At 49.8% G+C, this 16,386-nt stretch overlaps 7 protein-coding genes across 7 annotated transcripts; 3 read left to right on the top strand and 4 right to left on the bottom strand.

The window, feature by feature from the left end:
- Nucleotides 1–124: 124 nt before the first annotated feature.
- N7506_004413 (uncharacterized protein) lies at nucleotides 125–2,298 on the bottom strand (the record flags this gene model as incomplete). Its single annotated transcript, XM_056953707.1, has 2 exons — nucleotides 125–1,941; nucleotides 1,992–2,298. The coding sequence occupies 2 exons, from the start codon at nucleotides 2,296–2,298 to the stop codon at nucleotides 125–127; spliced, it is 2,124 nt and encodes a 707-aa protein (XP_056812596.1).
- A 2,675-nt stretch (nucleotides 2,299–4,973) lies between these two features.
- N7506_004412 (putative GABA permease) lies at nucleotides 4,974–6,753 on the bottom strand (the record flags this gene model as incomplete). The annotated part of the gene is made up of 5 exons (XM_056953706.1): nucleotides 4,974–5,335; nucleotides 5,388–6,230; nucleotides 6,280–6,512; nucleotides 6,561–6,621; nucleotides 6,669–6,753. The coding sequence occupies 5 exons, from the start codon at nucleotides 6,751–6,753 to the stop codon at nucleotides 4,974–4,976; spliced, it is 1,584 nt and encodes a 527-aa protein (XP_056812595.1).
- A 2,011-nt stretch (nucleotides 6,754–8,764) lies between these two features.
- On the top strand, nucleotides 8,765–9,601 carry N7506_004411 (SDR family NAD(P)-dependent oxidoreductase; the record flags this gene model as incomplete). Its single annotated transcript, XM_056953705.1, has 2 exons — nucleotides 8,765–9,230; nucleotides 9,282–9,601. 2 exons carry the CDS (start codon nucleotides 8,765–8,767, stop codon nucleotides 9,599–9,601), a joined length of 786 nt encoding a protein of 261 aa, XP_056812594.1.
- Nucleotides 9,602–9,688: 87 nt separating this feature from the next.
- On the bottom strand, nucleotides 9,689–10,153 carry N7506_004410 (GFA family protein; the record flags this gene model as incomplete). The annotated part of the gene is made up of 1 exon (XM_056953704.1): nucleotides 9,689–10,153. The coding sequence occupies one exon, from the start codon at nucleotides 10,151–10,153 to the stop codon at nucleotides 9,689–9,691; it is 465 nt and encodes a 154-aa protein (XP_056812593.1).
- Nucleotides 10,154–11,089: 936 nt separating this feature from the next.
- N7506_004409 (uncharacterized protein) lies at nucleotides 11,090–12,770 on the top strand (the record flags this gene model as incomplete). The annotated part of the gene is made up of 3 exons (XM_056953703.1): nucleotides 11,090–11,380; nucleotides 11,437–11,717; nucleotides 11,774–12,770. The coding sequence occupies 3 exons, from the start codon at nucleotides 11,090–11,092 to the stop codon at nucleotides 12,768–12,770; spliced, it is 1,569 nt and encodes a 522-aa protein (XP_056812592.1).
- A 2,218-nt stretch (nucleotides 12,771–14,988) lies between these two features.
- Nucleotides 14,989–15,215, bottom strand: N7506_004408 (uncharacterized protein; the record flags this gene model as incomplete). The annotated part of the gene is given in 3 exon segments (XM_056953702.1): nucleotides 14,989–15,033; nucleotides 15,049–15,122; nucleotides 15,146–15,215. The coding sequence occupies 3 exon segments, from the start codon at nucleotides 15,213–15,215 to the stop codon at nucleotides 14,989–14,991; spliced, it is 189 nt and encodes a 62-aa protein (XP_056812591.1).
- Nucleotides 15,216–15,223: 8 nt separating this feature from the next.
- Nucleotides 15,224–15,750, top strand: N7506_004407 (uncharacterized protein; the record flags this gene model as incomplete). The annotated part of the gene is made up of 2 exons (XM_056953701.1): nucleotides 15,224–15,579; nucleotides 15,633–15,750. The coding sequence occupies 2 exons, from the start codon at nucleotides 15,224–15,226 to the stop codon at nucleotides 15,748–15,750; spliced, it is 474 nt and encodes a 157-aa protein (XP_056812590.1).
- Nucleotides 15,751–16,386: the final 636 nt, after the last annotated feature.

Genomic DNA, 16,386 nt, shown 5'->3' with positions numbered 1-16,386 from the left:
ACTCTTCCAATGTGACGCTGGACTTAGCTTGACCTCTGGGGCCTATTTCTTGTAGAACACCATATACTTGTTTATTGGCAGCTAATTAAGCCCTATGATATTCTAGTATAATACACAGTCCAATCTAGTTGGACTTGCAAGAGCCAACGGTGGGCTCGGCCTGGGCGGCCTGGGCCTGCTCATGGTAGCTTTCGTGAGCCCAGCCGTGACCGTGGTGACCATGATGACCCTTACCACGTCCATGGCCACGGGAAATTCCAGTGGGAGTTGCACTAGGGGCAGCACTAAACGCACCACTGGGGAAAGCACCGAAGGCGTCGCTTGGGAACGCGCTAGGGAAACTTTCAGCGCCGCTGGGAACGGCACCCCAAGAATCACTGGGGGATCCACTTTCGGCAGCAACCGCACTAGGGGTGCTAGGGGCATCAACGGGGGTGGCAACGGGGACCTCGGTCTCTGAAGCACTGGCAATGGCATCCACGGCACCGCTGGTTACGGCGCTGACGGTGGCAGCGGGAACAGCAGTGGCAGCCTCAACTGACTCGACGACGGCACTGCTTGAGGCGACATTGTCGTTATTGCCAATAGCAGCGACACTGCCGCTGGTAGACTCGACGGCAGCTTCGCTGGTCTGGCTTACAACAGCCGCAGTCTCGGCAGATGCAGCCGCGGTCTCGGCGGCGGCAGCGGTGACCTCGGCAGAAGCGGCCTTGGTAACCGCGGAGGCAGTCGCGCTAACAGAAACCTTGGCAGCCGCGCTGGCGGTCGCACTGGCAGTAGAGTTTGAAGATGACTCAGTTGTGCCATCCAGGCCAAGACAGGCGAAGCTCAGCTTCTTTCCGGTCGCGGATGAAGAGCCGTCGTTGGCCTGGGACAGATCCCAGGTCATGCTAACGTAAGGCCAGCAGATGCGACCGTCGGACATCGTGACCATGTCACCAGCGACATAGACGTCGTCACTGCTGAAAGATTCACCAACCTTGGAGCCAGTGGAGTCAACCTCTTGGAAGAAGGTTCCAGCAAACTGACCGCGGCAGCCCATAGCGATGAAGTCGCAGGTGGGGTTGGAGATCTCTTCCCAGGTGATCAGCGCATTGCTGCTACCAAAAGCAGCGGCGTGTGCGTTGGAGCAATCGTTGGATCCGGAGGTCACCCAGTTGATCTGGCTATCGCCATCCTCGGTGCCGACAACGGAGGTGGCCTCGGCTCCGACCTTGGTGTACTTGTCAGAGAAGAGAGCGATGGCGACGTTGCGGCCGTTGGTACGGTTCTGCACGTTAGTGTATCCGGTACCCATCCAGGCGTTCTCGGTGACGTCCATGGCACCACGAGAAACCCAAGCGAAGATGTACTTGGTGGTCTCGGCGAAGCGAGCCAGTGCGCTGTAGCTACCGGACATACCACCCATGGGCTCGCCGGAAGCACCGTTGGTAGTGTTCTCGTTGGAGATCTTGACGCCGTCAGTGGTCATGCCCTGGGTCTTGGTGTTCAACCAAATAGCACCCTGGTCTTCAGCACAGATACCAGCAAAGGGGGCGGCATCAGCAGCTTCAAATGCGATACCGGTGTTGTGGCTACATCCCCATGCGCTGGTGGCACCGGAAATCTCCTTGAGGGTTCCGTCGGTAGTAACGTACTCGACGCTATCACCGAAGTGGCCGGATGCATCGCCAGAGTAGTCGGTCACAACGAAGTAAGCGCCGTACAGCTCGGCGGCTTCGGAGTAGACGAGATCACCGTTCATATCGGGGGAGGCGGAGAGTCCCTCGGAGGCGTGGACACCGGGTCCACCGAGCCAAGTCTTCCAGGTCTGCTTGCCGGAAGTGTAGCGGTACAGCACAGGGACGGGAGTGTCACTGGGGGGTGCGTTGGTGGTGCCAGAGGGCATCGCCTCGTTTGTGAGAAGAGCAAATCCATCGTTGTGAGCAACAAGACCACCGGCTGTATCTTGTGTTAGTCGGGTCTTTTGCCGTCTTGGTTATCATACACACCTTCCTTTCCACCGGACACGGTCACGGTAGTACCAGTGGCAGCGAAAGTAGTGGGGTCGACCTGCTGAACGTGGACATCCGTCGCACTAGAGTCAAGATACGCAACGTATGCAGACTTTCCATCGGGCGACACGGCGAAAGGAGTGCGGCGATGATGGGGATATCCAGTCCAGTAAGAAGGCTCGACGGGGTTAAAAGAATAGTCGAGTGCCAGCACATCGACGTGACTTTTGAGGTTGGACTTGGAGACAGCCGCGCTAGCGCCCAGCGCCGCAGAGAGCAATAAAAGAACGAAAGTCCCACGCATGTTGGGAGGGTATGTCTATGTCTGTCTGATCGGTAGAACCAGGGATCGTCGCTCTTTAATACATGGAGCAACATCTCTATATCTTCGGGGAAATTTCAACGGGGAAATTAGATAGAGACAGTGGCGGTGTCATCTTTCTGTCAAGTTAGTGGATTAAAGTGGATGGCTTGATGCCCCTGTCTGGTGTAGAGTAGATCTGGACCGAACGGGCTCTTCATCCGAGGGTTGTTTCAGCCTTTTTCCCTCTCGGATCTTCCCGTCCCCACACCTTAATTTCTTAAATTCCCGGCACTGGTTTAGGGTCCAGGGTCCAGGGTATCTCTTGACCTGACCTTATGGCCTATTTGAATATAGTCAATCTCCAACGCGTGTGGGCTCGAAGAGGTTCGAGCTTCGTTATACATTTTGCCTGTTGGCCTGGTTCGCCACGGTTTGGGCTGAGGCGGCTAGAGTCATCAACATCTGGTAAGTAGGCATTCTCCCTGATCATGCGATATTGGTAGACCCGTAGCGTAGTCGAGCTAGCCCCTCTTTGTATACTTCGCAGGTGTTGGAGCTCATCAGGTCAGTAGTCCATCCATGCCAAAAAGCAAACGAGATTTTCTTAGCGATTCTGCCCTTGCACACTATACACCTTCGGATTCTGCCAGTGCCGGCTTAGCAAATATCGAGCATTTCTTATTTCCTCCCCGCCATGGACCTCGGGAGTCAGCACACGACGCTTTCCGTCTCCTATTGAAAATGATGTCTCTCTTATAGCCTCTTAGCATCTACAAGGCCTCGGGGGCCTCTTGCGCCCAGCTTCCCGATCGTAACCTTATCGTTGTATTTTGCATCGTCCATACGCCCCAAGACAGTGTACTCATATTTCTTCTTCCTAAAAATCAGTCCCAACCTCTTGGAGTGGGGGTCACTTGAATTGGTGAATCAAAGCATACCCCTCCACGCTCCTAAAGATACCACATAGTCAACCCCCATTTAAGCGGCCTGGCTATAATGAAAGCTCCAACCACAGTCTCTCACTCTCTGTGAGTATACAGTTGAATGCCGTTCAACACATAAGATGAGTTTGAGCTGGATTCCAGACAAGTTCACCTCGGTCTCCTCGCCTCAAGTAAAAACTTTAGGCCTGTATCATTCGATTTTTCATTCGCGCACGCGAGGGAAAAAAAGGACTCTCCGGTCCCAACCTTGTAACGAGATGTAAACAAACGAAGCCAGCAAGCAAACAGCGTTTTTTTAGGGAAATTTGTATGAACGTGAGCCCTAGAGGATGGAGACGCATCCGCTCATCGGCAATCCTGGTGGGCAACGATACTTTCAAGGTTGATGAGTCTACTCCGTACATGCTGGAAAGACATCACCCTTCCAAAGAAATTCTTAAATGTCCTCAGCCTTCTACCGGATCAAGGTTTTTTTTTTTTTTTCCTTTTCATTTCCGTTCTTTTTTTTTTCGGCGCATCTCATTGGCTTTTTCTGTTGTCTTACGAGTTCTTGCAGCGTGTTGTCGGGGTATGATTTGTCGAGGTTTTGACGAACCAATCACGATTTGCTTCCAAGCCCTGCAAATATGCAGGTGAGACTGAAGCACGGTGGGCTATGTGCGCCCGTGTTCAAAACCTGTGAGCTTATGAGGCCTACATCATATTTGAAAGGCATGGATGAGCCAGTTTGGTTGATAGTATTTTTTAATACATTGCATTACACGCATTGAATTATATATCATCATCTTACAATAAATACCCTGAACCAATGTCTTTGTCCGCTGAAGCTATCATCGCAATACTCGCTCTCTTCGCGACCGTTTTACAACTACTCTGCCTTCTCTGGAAATACATAGTGAAAAGGAATCACAAGATCCGAACAGGTAAGATATGCAGCCTCAAGTTATATCGTTGTCTGAATACTGGACTTTGCTCACACCAGAGACGCATTTCAGCCACAACACTACCTTTGCACGCTCGTATTCGTACTGATGACCCACCTGCCGGACCACTGTCAGTTGAAGATTTGTCGAGACCCTGGGATTACACACACCGTATGGTCCCTGGCCCGATACCCGTGGACCCTGTCACTTTTCTAACATTGATGCCACTATAGCGGAACTACCAAATCCCGTGACATGGAATTATTACTCAGAGCGCATAATTTTGACCAGAAGCATGGGTGGGTGAGCGCTCTTTGGCATCCAAAGGTGCTACAAGGAACCCAAATTTCTGTGCTGTTTTTTGAGCTACTGTTTTATGACCGATGGTGCCAATCGTGGAAGGCTGCTGTCAGTCATCGGCCAAGCATGAATTCCCGGTGTTAATTTTTGGATCCTAAACTCGAGTACACAAGTTGGTTTGATCAATAGATTCCCATTATGACGATTCCCGATCTTGAACTTTACCTAATACCTAGGTAGTATTTATACCAAACATAGAAATTTGGTATTCCAAGGGTATCAATTTACCTACAATGTACGTAGTATCTCGACCCTACAGATATAGCTCGGCCGCACCTATTTGGCCGCACTCGTCCAATCTCACTTTCAGGGTTCGACTCCGGGGCATTCATCCGAAAATTTATGCACAAGTGCCTGGTCTTCACAGTATGGGCAAACATCCAAGAGTAGTTCATCTATTATAAATACAGGCTGTGTGAAACAATCTATGGTATTTATACTACATATATCAAGTCTTCTCATCCACACGCTCCACCGTTCCCGCATGTGGAGCTGCAGTATTCTGGCCACTCAAGAAGCTCACCGCACCCGGTCCCGAGAACTGCTTGCGCCCCGTTGTAATCCAAGTAATAATACTAATAAGAGCAACGACTCCAATGGCAGCGCTTGTATAGTTCATCGACTCGTGGCTGACCGGATTTTCACTAGGGAAGTTGAAAGTGATTGCGGCGAAGAGGAGGAATAGGAGACCGATGACGTTAAGTGCGATCGACACCGGTACTGAGAACGACCAGGGTCCGTCGAGCTTGGTGGCGTGGCCGGTGTAGTAGCCAAGCAAGCGACTGAGGAGGGCCATCGCGTATGACAAGTCTATAAATTCGGTTAGTCGTGATTCTCGCGAGATACTGTGACTTAAACTTACAGAATCCTTCGGTCGAGATGGCAATGACAGTCTGGAAACCCGTCGTAGTACCGAATTCAATGGCACCGAGGGCAAGTTGCACGGCGAGGGTCAGCAGCACGGCGTTGACGGGAACGTGAGTCTTGCTTTCGACTTTGCTGAAGAACTTGGAGAAGGGGAGTCCATTATCTCTGGCAAATGCGTAGACCGAGCGAGATCCTTCGGCAAGAATGTTGTTTCCGGCAACGATGACAATGACCGAGATGAGAGTGGTCAAGACGCAAGTGGCTGCTTTGCTTCTGGTCGAGTCGTAGATGATCTGAATTACGGGTACACCTGTGCTGGTGTTCGCAGTAGTCTCAATGTCGCCGATGCAGAAGCAGAGAGTGACAAGGAAAGCAAATCCAGTGATAGCACCCAGAACCACGGCCAGAACTATAGCTTTGGGAGCCTCTTTTGAAGCGGACTTCATTTCCTCGGTCATGTGTGAGGGGGCGTCATAGCAGCACATGCCAAAGCAAGCCTGGAGGACACCGATGATTGCAGCCATCCCAGTGCCGAATCCAGTGCCGTTTTGGAAGTCTTGGAAAACGAAAGAGGCGGGCTGCTTGTGGTCATTCATCGCAAGGATCGTGGCGGTGACAATGACGAAGGATGCGACATTCCAGATTAGAATTCCTTTGGAGATCTTATGCAGGAAATGTGACCCCCAGAGATTGACGGCAGTGGAGAGGAAAGCGACGAGGTAGGCAACGAGTACTGTTTGCCATCTTTGGATCTCGAATTCGGGAAAACACAGGTTGGCCATGCCTAGCACAAAGTTGGAGGCGATCGAATTGTTGGTAGCGCCCATTGCAAGGAGTCCTGACACGGATTAGTGGATTTTCGTGCACGCTTTGGAGGATCAAATTACCGATCAACATGAACCATCCCGTCACATAAGAGAGACCTCTAGCAATTTTTGGCGGAGCAAGTGCTGCGACCCAAGAATATTGTCCGCCTGCTACCGGGTACATCGAGCACATCTCTGCCATGGGAATTGCGACAGCCAAAGTCAACAGACTCACGCCGATAAAACTGAAAACCATTACCGGGGGACCACCGGAAGATACACCGACGATGAAAACACCACTCAATGCAGTCCATCTATGAACGTCGTTAGCATGGCTCGTCCCTGTTCAAATTTATACTCACGATGTCACGACACTAAAGCTGAAGCCAATCATGCTGACCAGGCCAAAAGAGCGTTTGAGCTCTACATTAATTAGCACCCACGCTCGAATTATTCTTTGCTCAGCATACCTTGCTCATATCCCAAGTTCTCCAGGCGCACATCTTCGCTCGGTGTGCCCTGAAACACCTTCTGATTGTCGTCTTCGGCTGACATCGCTATGGGTTGAAGACGGCAAATATGGTAACCAGGATTGACGCTCAGCAAGGGGGCGAGATGCCTTATAAACGAACACCCTAGAAGAACGCCCGATCACACCCCATACTTTTTGTCATAACCCCAGAGTAACCAAACTGACATCGTGATAAGATAGATGTTCTCTGGCGGTTGCCCGATAGAGAAGGTCTGCGCGATGGCTGTGGGGCTCGGCTGCCAACCGGGTCGGAGAACCACACTTAGTTCAGCTTCCTTTGCGGGGAGAAGCGTCTGGGTATATCAAAGGTGCGATAAGGCAATTAGGCAATTGGAAGAGAAATAACTGACCATGTTCTTCGCTTATCTTGGTTTTCACCAATTGAATAGCTATATTTCTCTCTCAATTTACACTCTCGGTCCGGGTGAACCTTATGCGTAAGGCCGGCTAAGGGCCGGTGCTTGGGCCCTTGTGAGCTCTGCTGCCGAGAGGGCTGATCTAAGCCTTTTGTTGTGCTTGGGTCGAAGCCTTGTCTCTTGGCTCTATTTTTCGAGTCTATCAATGGCATTCATTAATGGCATTTCGCATATACCAAAGATAGCGATACCAAGGCTGATCGTTCTCAGTTCGTATTCCGCTGTCTCTTTTAGGAATTATCAAGCGTCTCCAATTTTCTGCCCTCTTCAACTATCTGGACCCAGCCCTCCAGATGTGTCAGTACTAATTGAGTATATTGAAACGATCTTGACCCTCCAAAATGTGGGGGACATATTACTTGTCTCCACTGTGGCTGGTAAGCATGCCGCAGAACCCATCAGAAGCTGTCAAGTAGAAGATAACGCCCTTCTAGCGGCTTTGACCTTTGTTGAAAGGATCACCCTTAACCACGGTTGACTTTTGCCAGACATTTTACTCTCTCTCTGCTTCTCTTTTAGGGTTCTGCTTACAAATGGTCTTTCGCGGGACCTATCCCATTGACTTTGTTTTCTATACGGAGCACCTCTGGGCCCTTATTTCTAGAATCATTTTCGGTCGGTATACTGGCACTGGTAAATTGAAGTAGGAAATAGTCTGCATATGTTTGGTACAATGTGATGCTTTGGTAGGGCTCTCTAGAAATAGTACAGTGCGATAAATCAAGTATTGTGAGGAACGAGGAGAGAAGAAGGAGGGAGAGAGGGAAGCTCTCTAGATCTACGCCCATCTGCGCTGTGGTGAGCCTGACAAACCAGGCACCCACAGGCGCCAACATCCTCTTATGACCAATTCGCTCCTTCGTTGTCAAAATGATTCAATTGCTATATATCTACGGAGTAAATATGATTGCAGCTCTGTGAGAGATTCGAGAGATCCAGAAGATTCACAGCATCTAGTACAACCCGATGTGGCCCAAAGAGGAAATAGGGCTTAGGGCTCTCGGATGGGCCTGCTTCCGGGCAGCTCTTATTCGCTGCGGGTTATGCAGGGTGCTGCCCGGAAGCCGGATGTACATTGGCTACAAATGTATAGGTCAACATCCATGCAGATACTTAAATTGCAGGTATCTCGCTTCGTTTCTCAATTTTTTCGACTTCTACTACTCTCCTTCGTGTGACCTAGTGTTTTTTCCTTTCATTTGCTTCAAGTAACAAGTTATGTGACTATACGATGCGTGCAACTCACACCCAAATCAGCAAATATCGTGGCCATCCCCGTGGACATAACAATTCTCTCTCGGCATAGTCAGCTTCCTTGAATCGTCCGATTTCTTCGAGGCTGGTCGTACCCCAGAAATTGCGGCACCCGAACCGACCCTCCACGTCAAAAGTGGATATCAACGTGGTCCTACGCCAGCGGAAAGCGGATAGACGGTCTTCCGTTGAAAAGAATTTAATCAAAATCAAGGACATTCACATTATCTTCAGGCCATCCAATATCTAGCTTGAATTGCCGAGGAGAACTCAAGTACCTATATTTAGACCCTTCCACTCCTTTTCTTTCTTCGTCCATCTACAAGCGTCATCCCCTACTCTTACTTGCCCAATATAAAGAAAAATGTCCGATCAAATCCTCTCTGGAAAGACCTGCCTCATCACTGGCGGCGGCGGAGGCCTGGGCAAGGCAATCGCAACTCAATTCCTTGAGGCCGGCGCCAATGTCGTTATCTGCGATGTCAACGAAGAGCGCCTGCAGGCTACCTCGGCTGAGCTGTCCCCTAAGGGACCCCTGAAAGCCATCAAGACCGACATCACCAACACAAGCGAGGTCGAGCGCCTTTTTGAAACTCTTATCGGCGAGTTCGGTAAGATCGATGTCCTCGTCAACAATGCTGGTATTATGGATCACTTCGATCCGATTGGTGATCTCGACATGGAACTCTGGGATCGCGTTATGGCAATCAACCTCACCGCGCCGGCGCTGCTGAGCAAACTCGCTGTGCGCAATATGCTGGCGCAGCCGCAGCCTGATGGACGCATTATCAATATTGTTTCTGTTGCCGGCAAGGCTGGATGGGCTAGTGGTAGGTTTTATTCCTATTCGGTGTTTTTGTTATGTTAGCTGACTTTTTTAGGTGCTGCTTACACAGCTAGTAAGCACGGTCTTGTTGGGTTGACCAAGAACACTGCTGCTTACTATGGTAACATGGGAATCAAGTGCAACGCTCTGATGATGGGTGGTATGGAGACCAACATTGTTGATGCCTTCGGGTCCGGCATCAATGTCCAGGGAATGCAGAAGCTGAAGACTGTCCTGGAGGCAATTCAAGCACCTCACGTTGATGTCAATGAAGTTGCTGCGTTCTGCGTGAACTTGACCTATGGCAGGGGTGCTAGCCAGATCAATGGTGCTACAATTGCTATTGATAACGGTTGGACCTCCGTTGTTGGATAAGAAGATGATCTCATGCTATTTTTGTACGCCTTGTTGTTTCAAAAGATACCTAAGTTTTCCAGTATCAACTCAAATGTTCCTGAATGCTCAAGTAACCAGCGGATTCGGTTGAGGCGGTCCCTGATCCCATTTCTCCACGCCATCTGGGATATCAATAATCGCCTCTTCGCACCAAATATGCACTGCAGTCCGTAGCATCTCTTTGTTGAGATCTTCCAAACAGCCGCCTTTCACATTGGTAATTGCAGAGAAATGCGGCTGCTCGCCTGGTTCGGGAACGACATCTCTGAATCGATGGAAAAGTCGCGCGCCACAATTTTTGCAGAAAAGACACTCCATGTCCCGGCCCTTGATGGTAGTTCGTGTATAGCTGCTTGCTAGAGCGGCGATTTCAGTGGGTAGCTCGAAGTATGGAAATGTTGCAGTGATGCCGAAGGCGGAGGAGCTTTGGTGCTGGCATTCCGTACAGTGGCAGATCCAGAGTTTGAGTGGCTTGTCTGTGGGTGTTGTGAATTGAATCTTGCCGCATTGACAGCGTGCTTTCATGCCCATTGTGATCTCAAGGTGGTGGATGTCGAATTGGTGAGGGGTAGAGATGGCGGGAATGGTCTCGGAGGCGGGTGTAGATATCAGCACGCAATTGGAAAGTGGCAATGGGATGTAAAGGAAAGAAAATATTTTGCCTCGTTCTCCAGAACTCTGTGTGTTATTTTAATGAAGTAAGACGTCAATTTTCACGGTTAACAACCTTGGAAATTAATTAGTCAACTGCCATTGCCAAACTTGACTTGAGGCCCAATTCCTCCAATACATATCCAAGACCCGAACTTGGCAAGATAAAAACATATGGCTTAATAAATACTGCATATTGCTATAGCTTACTTGATTAATATTCCGGGCCTTCATTTGCTATATTTCCAACCTCGGAACGTTCGTTCTGTCGTAAAATTTACCACGGCCTTATGAGCGGATTGTCCATAGTAACAAACACTGTTCTTCAGAACCTTGGAAGAGCCATATCAAGCCCTGGAGATAAAAAAGCACCTAGTCACACTAACTCATGCAACACCGCTTCCTATCTCATTCAAAAATACATGAATTCCTCTGTCATGCCGGGTCATTGTCTACACTCCCAGGTCCATACCCTCATGCCGCGGGCCTTTTACTTTTTGGCTCTACTGACGCCTCTGTGTCCAGAAACATGAAATGTTGCCAAATCCCGACCCAGAAAGACCGCTTAGAATGGAAGCAAGTTTTGCATAAGTCGAGAAAAGCCAAGCCCCTTCCAAAGTACGTTGTATTCAGCGGAGGATAAGTGGAATGCCAACATACCTGACTGCAGATCAGACCAAACATGCCTTACATGTTCCAAACCAAGATATCGGACAATTTATAGAGCCCCCTTGATTGGAAAAAATAAGACTTCTTAATTACTAACTTAAATCCAGACGGTGGTAGATCTCCAGCTTCGTTCCACGTCGGCTCGCCATGAGTGCCACCACCGCCAGCGACAATAGCGCGAGCAACAACACAAGTCTATACTCTGCAGAAACAGCAAAAGAGTATCAAGATGAAGATTTTGCAGAACTTCAACGGACCACTCAGGTCCCGTTCTCGGTCTTTACATCGTTGTCAAAATATTTGATCACTATCATGGCTTCCATCGCCAGTTTGATCTCGCCAATGTCCTCTAGTATTTACCTGACTGCCCTGAACCCCATCGCGGAGGATTTGCATGTTAGTGATTCGAAGGTCAACTTTACAATCACTACCTTTATGGTATGCATAATTATGCGTAGTGGTCCACGGGTTGAGCTATCGCTTATACGAGCCAGATTTTCCAAGGCATCTCGCCTGTCTTCATTGCTACTTGCTCCGACGCCGTGGGTCGAAGACCGGCCTTTTTGCTCTGCTTTATCCTATACATTGCCGCCACCATTGGTCTCGCACTCCAATCAGACTATGGTAGCTTGCTTGGTCTGCGATGTCTTCAGAGTGCAGGGTCCTCGCCGACGATCGCTCTAGCAAGTGCCGTAGCTGTTGATATAGCAGCTTCGAAGCAGAGGGGCTCGTTTTTAGGTGTAATGCTTGCTTTGCAGATAATAGGGCCTACAGTGTAAGTAGCGGGTCATCTGTCGTCACGCTACCACTAACAGATTGGTGTCTTTATAGGGCTCCCGTCGCCGGGGGTTTATTGACCAGTCATCTAGGATGGCATTCCATATTTTGGTTTCTGGGAATCTTAACCGTCGTGCTGCTTATTCCCATGGTACTTTTCTTTCCCGAAACGTCGCGCAAGGTCGTTGATGACGGGTCAACGCCTCCGCCATGGTGGAACAGGAGTATCAAGCAGATGGTCTGTTCAAATCGGCACTGGAAATCACCAGACCTATCCGTTAAACCAAGATTCAGACTCGAGAACCCGCTGCCTATTTTGCGAGTGATTCTCACAGACCCGGAATCATTGATGATTCTCCTTCTCATAGGGCAAAGCTACTCCGGTATCTACGCTATCATGACAACCATGCCGAGCCTCATGAAGAATGCCTACGGCTATAATAGCGAGCAAATCGGAATCCTTTTCCTAGCCTGGAGCGCCGGCACGATCATTTCAACCTTCACGACAGGCACATATCTCGACTGGGTATATCGCCGCGAAGCACGGAAGATGAATCTCGACCCAGACACAGATATGAAACAGTTTCCCGATTTCCCGATCGAGAGAGCCCGTCTGCAATTCGCATATCCTATCCTTGCCATCACAGGAGCGACAATCGTGAGTGTTATACCCAGCCCGTTCATCCAGAGTTCTGACCATCAGATAACCTACGGCTGGCTCCTCGAATACAAATATCCAGTGGCATTCGTATACTGTCTAGATCTGATTTTCGGCTTCTGGGCCTCCGCCCTCTGCCAAGTGGGCACCACATTACTCATGGATCTCCACCCCGGTTTCCCCGCCGCAGCAGGCGCAACAGTAAATCTAGTGCGGTGTCTGCTGGGCGCGGGCGTCACGGCGTGCGCCCTCCCGCTCCTCCACAAGATCGGCATAGGCTGGTTCCATACCTTCACGGGCGCGGTGTGGGTTTGGTGCGGGATTCCGATGGTATGGTGGATCATTCGCAATGGTGTTGAATTGAGAAAGCGACGGGACTCGAAATTCGCTTGATGTCATTGATCGTACATCGTATAATTACATTTTTTCCCCTCTTATAATCCCACTGGTTAGCTCAAAAGTACTTTCGGGCTTCCTGTATGCAGTGTCCCGCCGCTAAGACGCTTTGTCCAACTGCTGCCGTCCACCTGGGCTTATCTTTCTGTGGATGGAGTGCATGGCTGTGCGCTCGGTCGATTTCCGTGGTAGGAATGCACATGTGTTTCGGGACGAGAAGTGTCCGATGCGAGGGTGCGAGGACGAGCTTCTGTTTGAGGCTGCAGGTGCGGATCTGATATTGCGAGAGTGCGGTGTGTATGGGCGGTTGCGGGAATAATTAGGGAATCATTGTCGTTTGGGCTGTTGGAGGGGTTACGACACGTAGTCGGGTGTATCTGGATCGACCCGCTTGCTGTGTTGTGTACAAGTACTCCGTACTCCGTAGGGGATGGGGCATCTCCGAAGCGTTTCACCGAAATAATTTCCGGGATGAAGCTGGCAGCCGTTCCACGTATTCCAAAGTGAACTACGGAGTATCACCCTTCCGTTTGTGTCGCACAACAGAAAGGTCCGAGGTGCAGGATTGTATGCAGGGGCAAAAGGGCCCGAAACCTACCACGGATTGACTATTTTCATTGCAGCACGGAGGAAGTAAAAACCTCTCTCGATCGGCGTAGTCACAATTGCCACTTGCAACCCCCCTTTTTTTTTTTTGCTAATCCGCGTGGTCTCGGTGGATGAGTTCTGCAGGGGATCGACTCTACAAAGTACTCGATGATGAAACCACACCCAGCCCATTCTGCAGCTAACCCAATAAAGAGTGCAGAATATAGTGCCCTTTTTTGATTAATATTCTTTTTTTTTTTTTGCTTTTTTTCACTCACCCCTCATAGTTCGCTGCCTGTGACTAGACCACGGATGTTACTTTGCACGAGGTACCCCAAACCTTAGAGTCAGAAGAATGTCGTTCTAAGTATATCTCAACTCTGCAGCCTTGCCACCAGCGGGCCGGACTGGAGCTTGGACCAAGACATGTACGCACCCCAGACCATCACGCCCAGGTGTAGAGAGTAGAAAGAGGGACGGCGTCAGGACCAATAGGAAGCGTGGGTTCTCTCCCTCCACGCGTGGTGATAGGTATCGGGTGATGCGGATCCCCCTCACGCCAGCCAGTGGTTGGTTGACGGTATAAGCCGTTCTGCTCGGAAATCAAAGTGAGTCAAGGTGCAAATCAAACATGACTGCACGCATGACGATCGAGATCCCAGATTTCCCCCCTTTTGATATGTGATATGGAAAGATTGAACTCTGCCTTGGAAGCTTGGTCACCCGGTGGTTGCGCGTGGAGGTGTGTACCTGGGTGAAATGGGTTTCACAGGTGCCTGGCTCGGAGCTTTTAAAAGGGAGTATTTCCCTTCGACTGAGCAAAAAAAGAGAAGGAAGAAATCGACCGAAGATCTTGAAAGTACAAGTTTGAAGAACAAATTTCCAATGCGCAAGCCCTGACCCACAACACCGGCACATCCGTCATTTGGCCAACGGTATGAACTTCACCTTTTCTTTTGATTTTTCTTATGATTTTTCTTTTGATTTTTTTTTTTTTTTTTTATCCTATGCGTTTGGTTTTGCTTGCTGTTTTTACATATTGAGGATCTTGAGTCTATGTCTTTTTAATTATTCGAGACTGTTATCCCCTTTTATGCGCTATCGTGTTATTCATACTGCTACATGATCATCCTACGCAATAGTGGAGTCCCCCGCAAGTGCTTAACACTAAGAGAAAAAAACCAACAGATGAGAAAGCAATCCGACTCCTTTTCTTTTTCCTTTTCTTCCTCTTCACCCTCGTCCTCCTCCTCACTGTACCCTTCTTCCCGCAGCAGTTCATTTTCCAGTAAGTGGTGTCTTGCCTTCTCTGGGGGGTTTTCGTGATTTTCTTTGTGCGGGTGTCTTTTCCACTCCGTCATCATTGGCCTACCCCTGCTCTGATTTGTTCGTCTGGTATAAAATCCGCACTGTGACATAATTCGTCGGCTATCGCGATATTTACATTCTTTAAACACGTGTGACATTCTCATTCCCACGCTGATCGAATTACAGGCCTATCACCGTCATCACGTCGTCGCTCAACATTCCAACCAAGAGACCATCTGGAAAGTCTGATCACCAAGCACGGTTACCCCACACCCGTTTCACTGTCCTCCCTGCGAGATTTGACAGCCACATCGTCTACTTATACTCCTCCCTCGCCTCGTTCGGATCCCATTCCGATCGACGCCTTTGATTCGCTTACCTTATCATCTCCCACGAGACCCATTCCCATCCCAAGACGTCCAACATACGAGGACTTGCCCGTCACACCGCTGACTGGTCGCTTCAATCATACTTACTTCGACGATTGGGAACGGGCCTCCCAATCCGCCAAATATCAGTCCACACCCGCCCGGCATCAACCAACATATTCAAGCATGCGTTCAGATACCTCACCCTACTGTTCTCCGGTTGCTTCTCCCATCATGTCTCCCCGACGCTCAAACTCTCCTCAGCCTTCGCGCCGCTCTCAACCACAGTCCAAGTCCAAGGCCAAGCCCACTCAAAGTTTCCACCTCGGAAGCCTGCCAAGGTTCCACCCGGCTGTTTATCAGCCCAGCAGTACCTCTCATCCCACCGGACCTCAGCCACCCTCGCCTCGCCAGACCCGACAATCCTCCTACCGTACTTCCGGCTCCCGCGACATGATGTGGCAGTACCGCGATCTGACCGAGGGCTCGCACACCGGTCCCTCCGCACCCCGCCTAGATCCGCTTATCAGCCCGGGGGTCCGGTGACTCCGCTGGCTCTCGAGGCTGGCGACTATCTGGCCTATGGTTCAGTCAGCAATGCATCTGACCGGACCCGTGATGTCTCGAAGCCAACCACCTCCCCAGAGCTGATGGACAGACTCATTGCTTATGAGGAAAAGGCTCGGCAGTTGCGCAAGCCTTCTAAACGGTGATGGATACCTCCATTCGCATGAGACGGTTTCTTTCTTCACCTAGAGTGGGATCAATCGGATCCTTCTCTAGGCTCTGTTCTGTTCTGTTCTTTCTTTCTCTTTGATCGGTTCATTTTCTTCTCTCTCCATTTCTTTGGTGTTCTGGCATAAAATGAGCTTGCCCGACTGCTGACTGCTGATCTATGGGCCTTTTTGCTTGTGTTTCCTGCATTTCGATTCATCAAATCATCAGAACTGCCAACTGTGTTTGACCTTGCATACGATATCATGTATTTAAATTATATACCCCACTCAATCCAGATGTTCCTGGAACTTGGCATCTCAATGAAAACCAAGTGTTATATCAGTATCTTCTATACCATCCGTTGTAACAACTATCGTAGTTCCTTCAACAAAAAAAGTCAATAAAACCTTCCACGCAAGCCACTTTTAAGGTTACGAACCACCCAGGAACTCCCAGTATATCTCCAACCAAATAATCGATCGTCCCATGCCGATCCCTACAAGGATCAATCCACAAAAATGACATGCAGAACTATACGAACCCCGGATCCATTACCCCAGTCCCGAAAAAGCCCTAGTGAAAGCCACAACCACGCCTGAGGCACCACTCCCGGAGGAACACCCACTCTCCCC

The sequence above is a fragment of the Penicillium brevicompactum genome (genome assembly GCF_028827555.1).
Source record: "Penicillium brevicompactum strain IBT 35665 chromosome Unknown utg000003l_segment0_segment0, whole genome shotgun sequence".
In the NCBI taxonomy this organism is placed as follows: Eukaryota; Fungi; Ascomycota; class Eurotiomycetes; order Eurotiales; family Aspergillaceae; genus Penicillium; species Penicillium brevicompactum.
The sequence above is the reverse complement of the archived record's forward strand: the minus strand, read 5'-3'. Positions and strand labels throughout refer to the sequence as shown.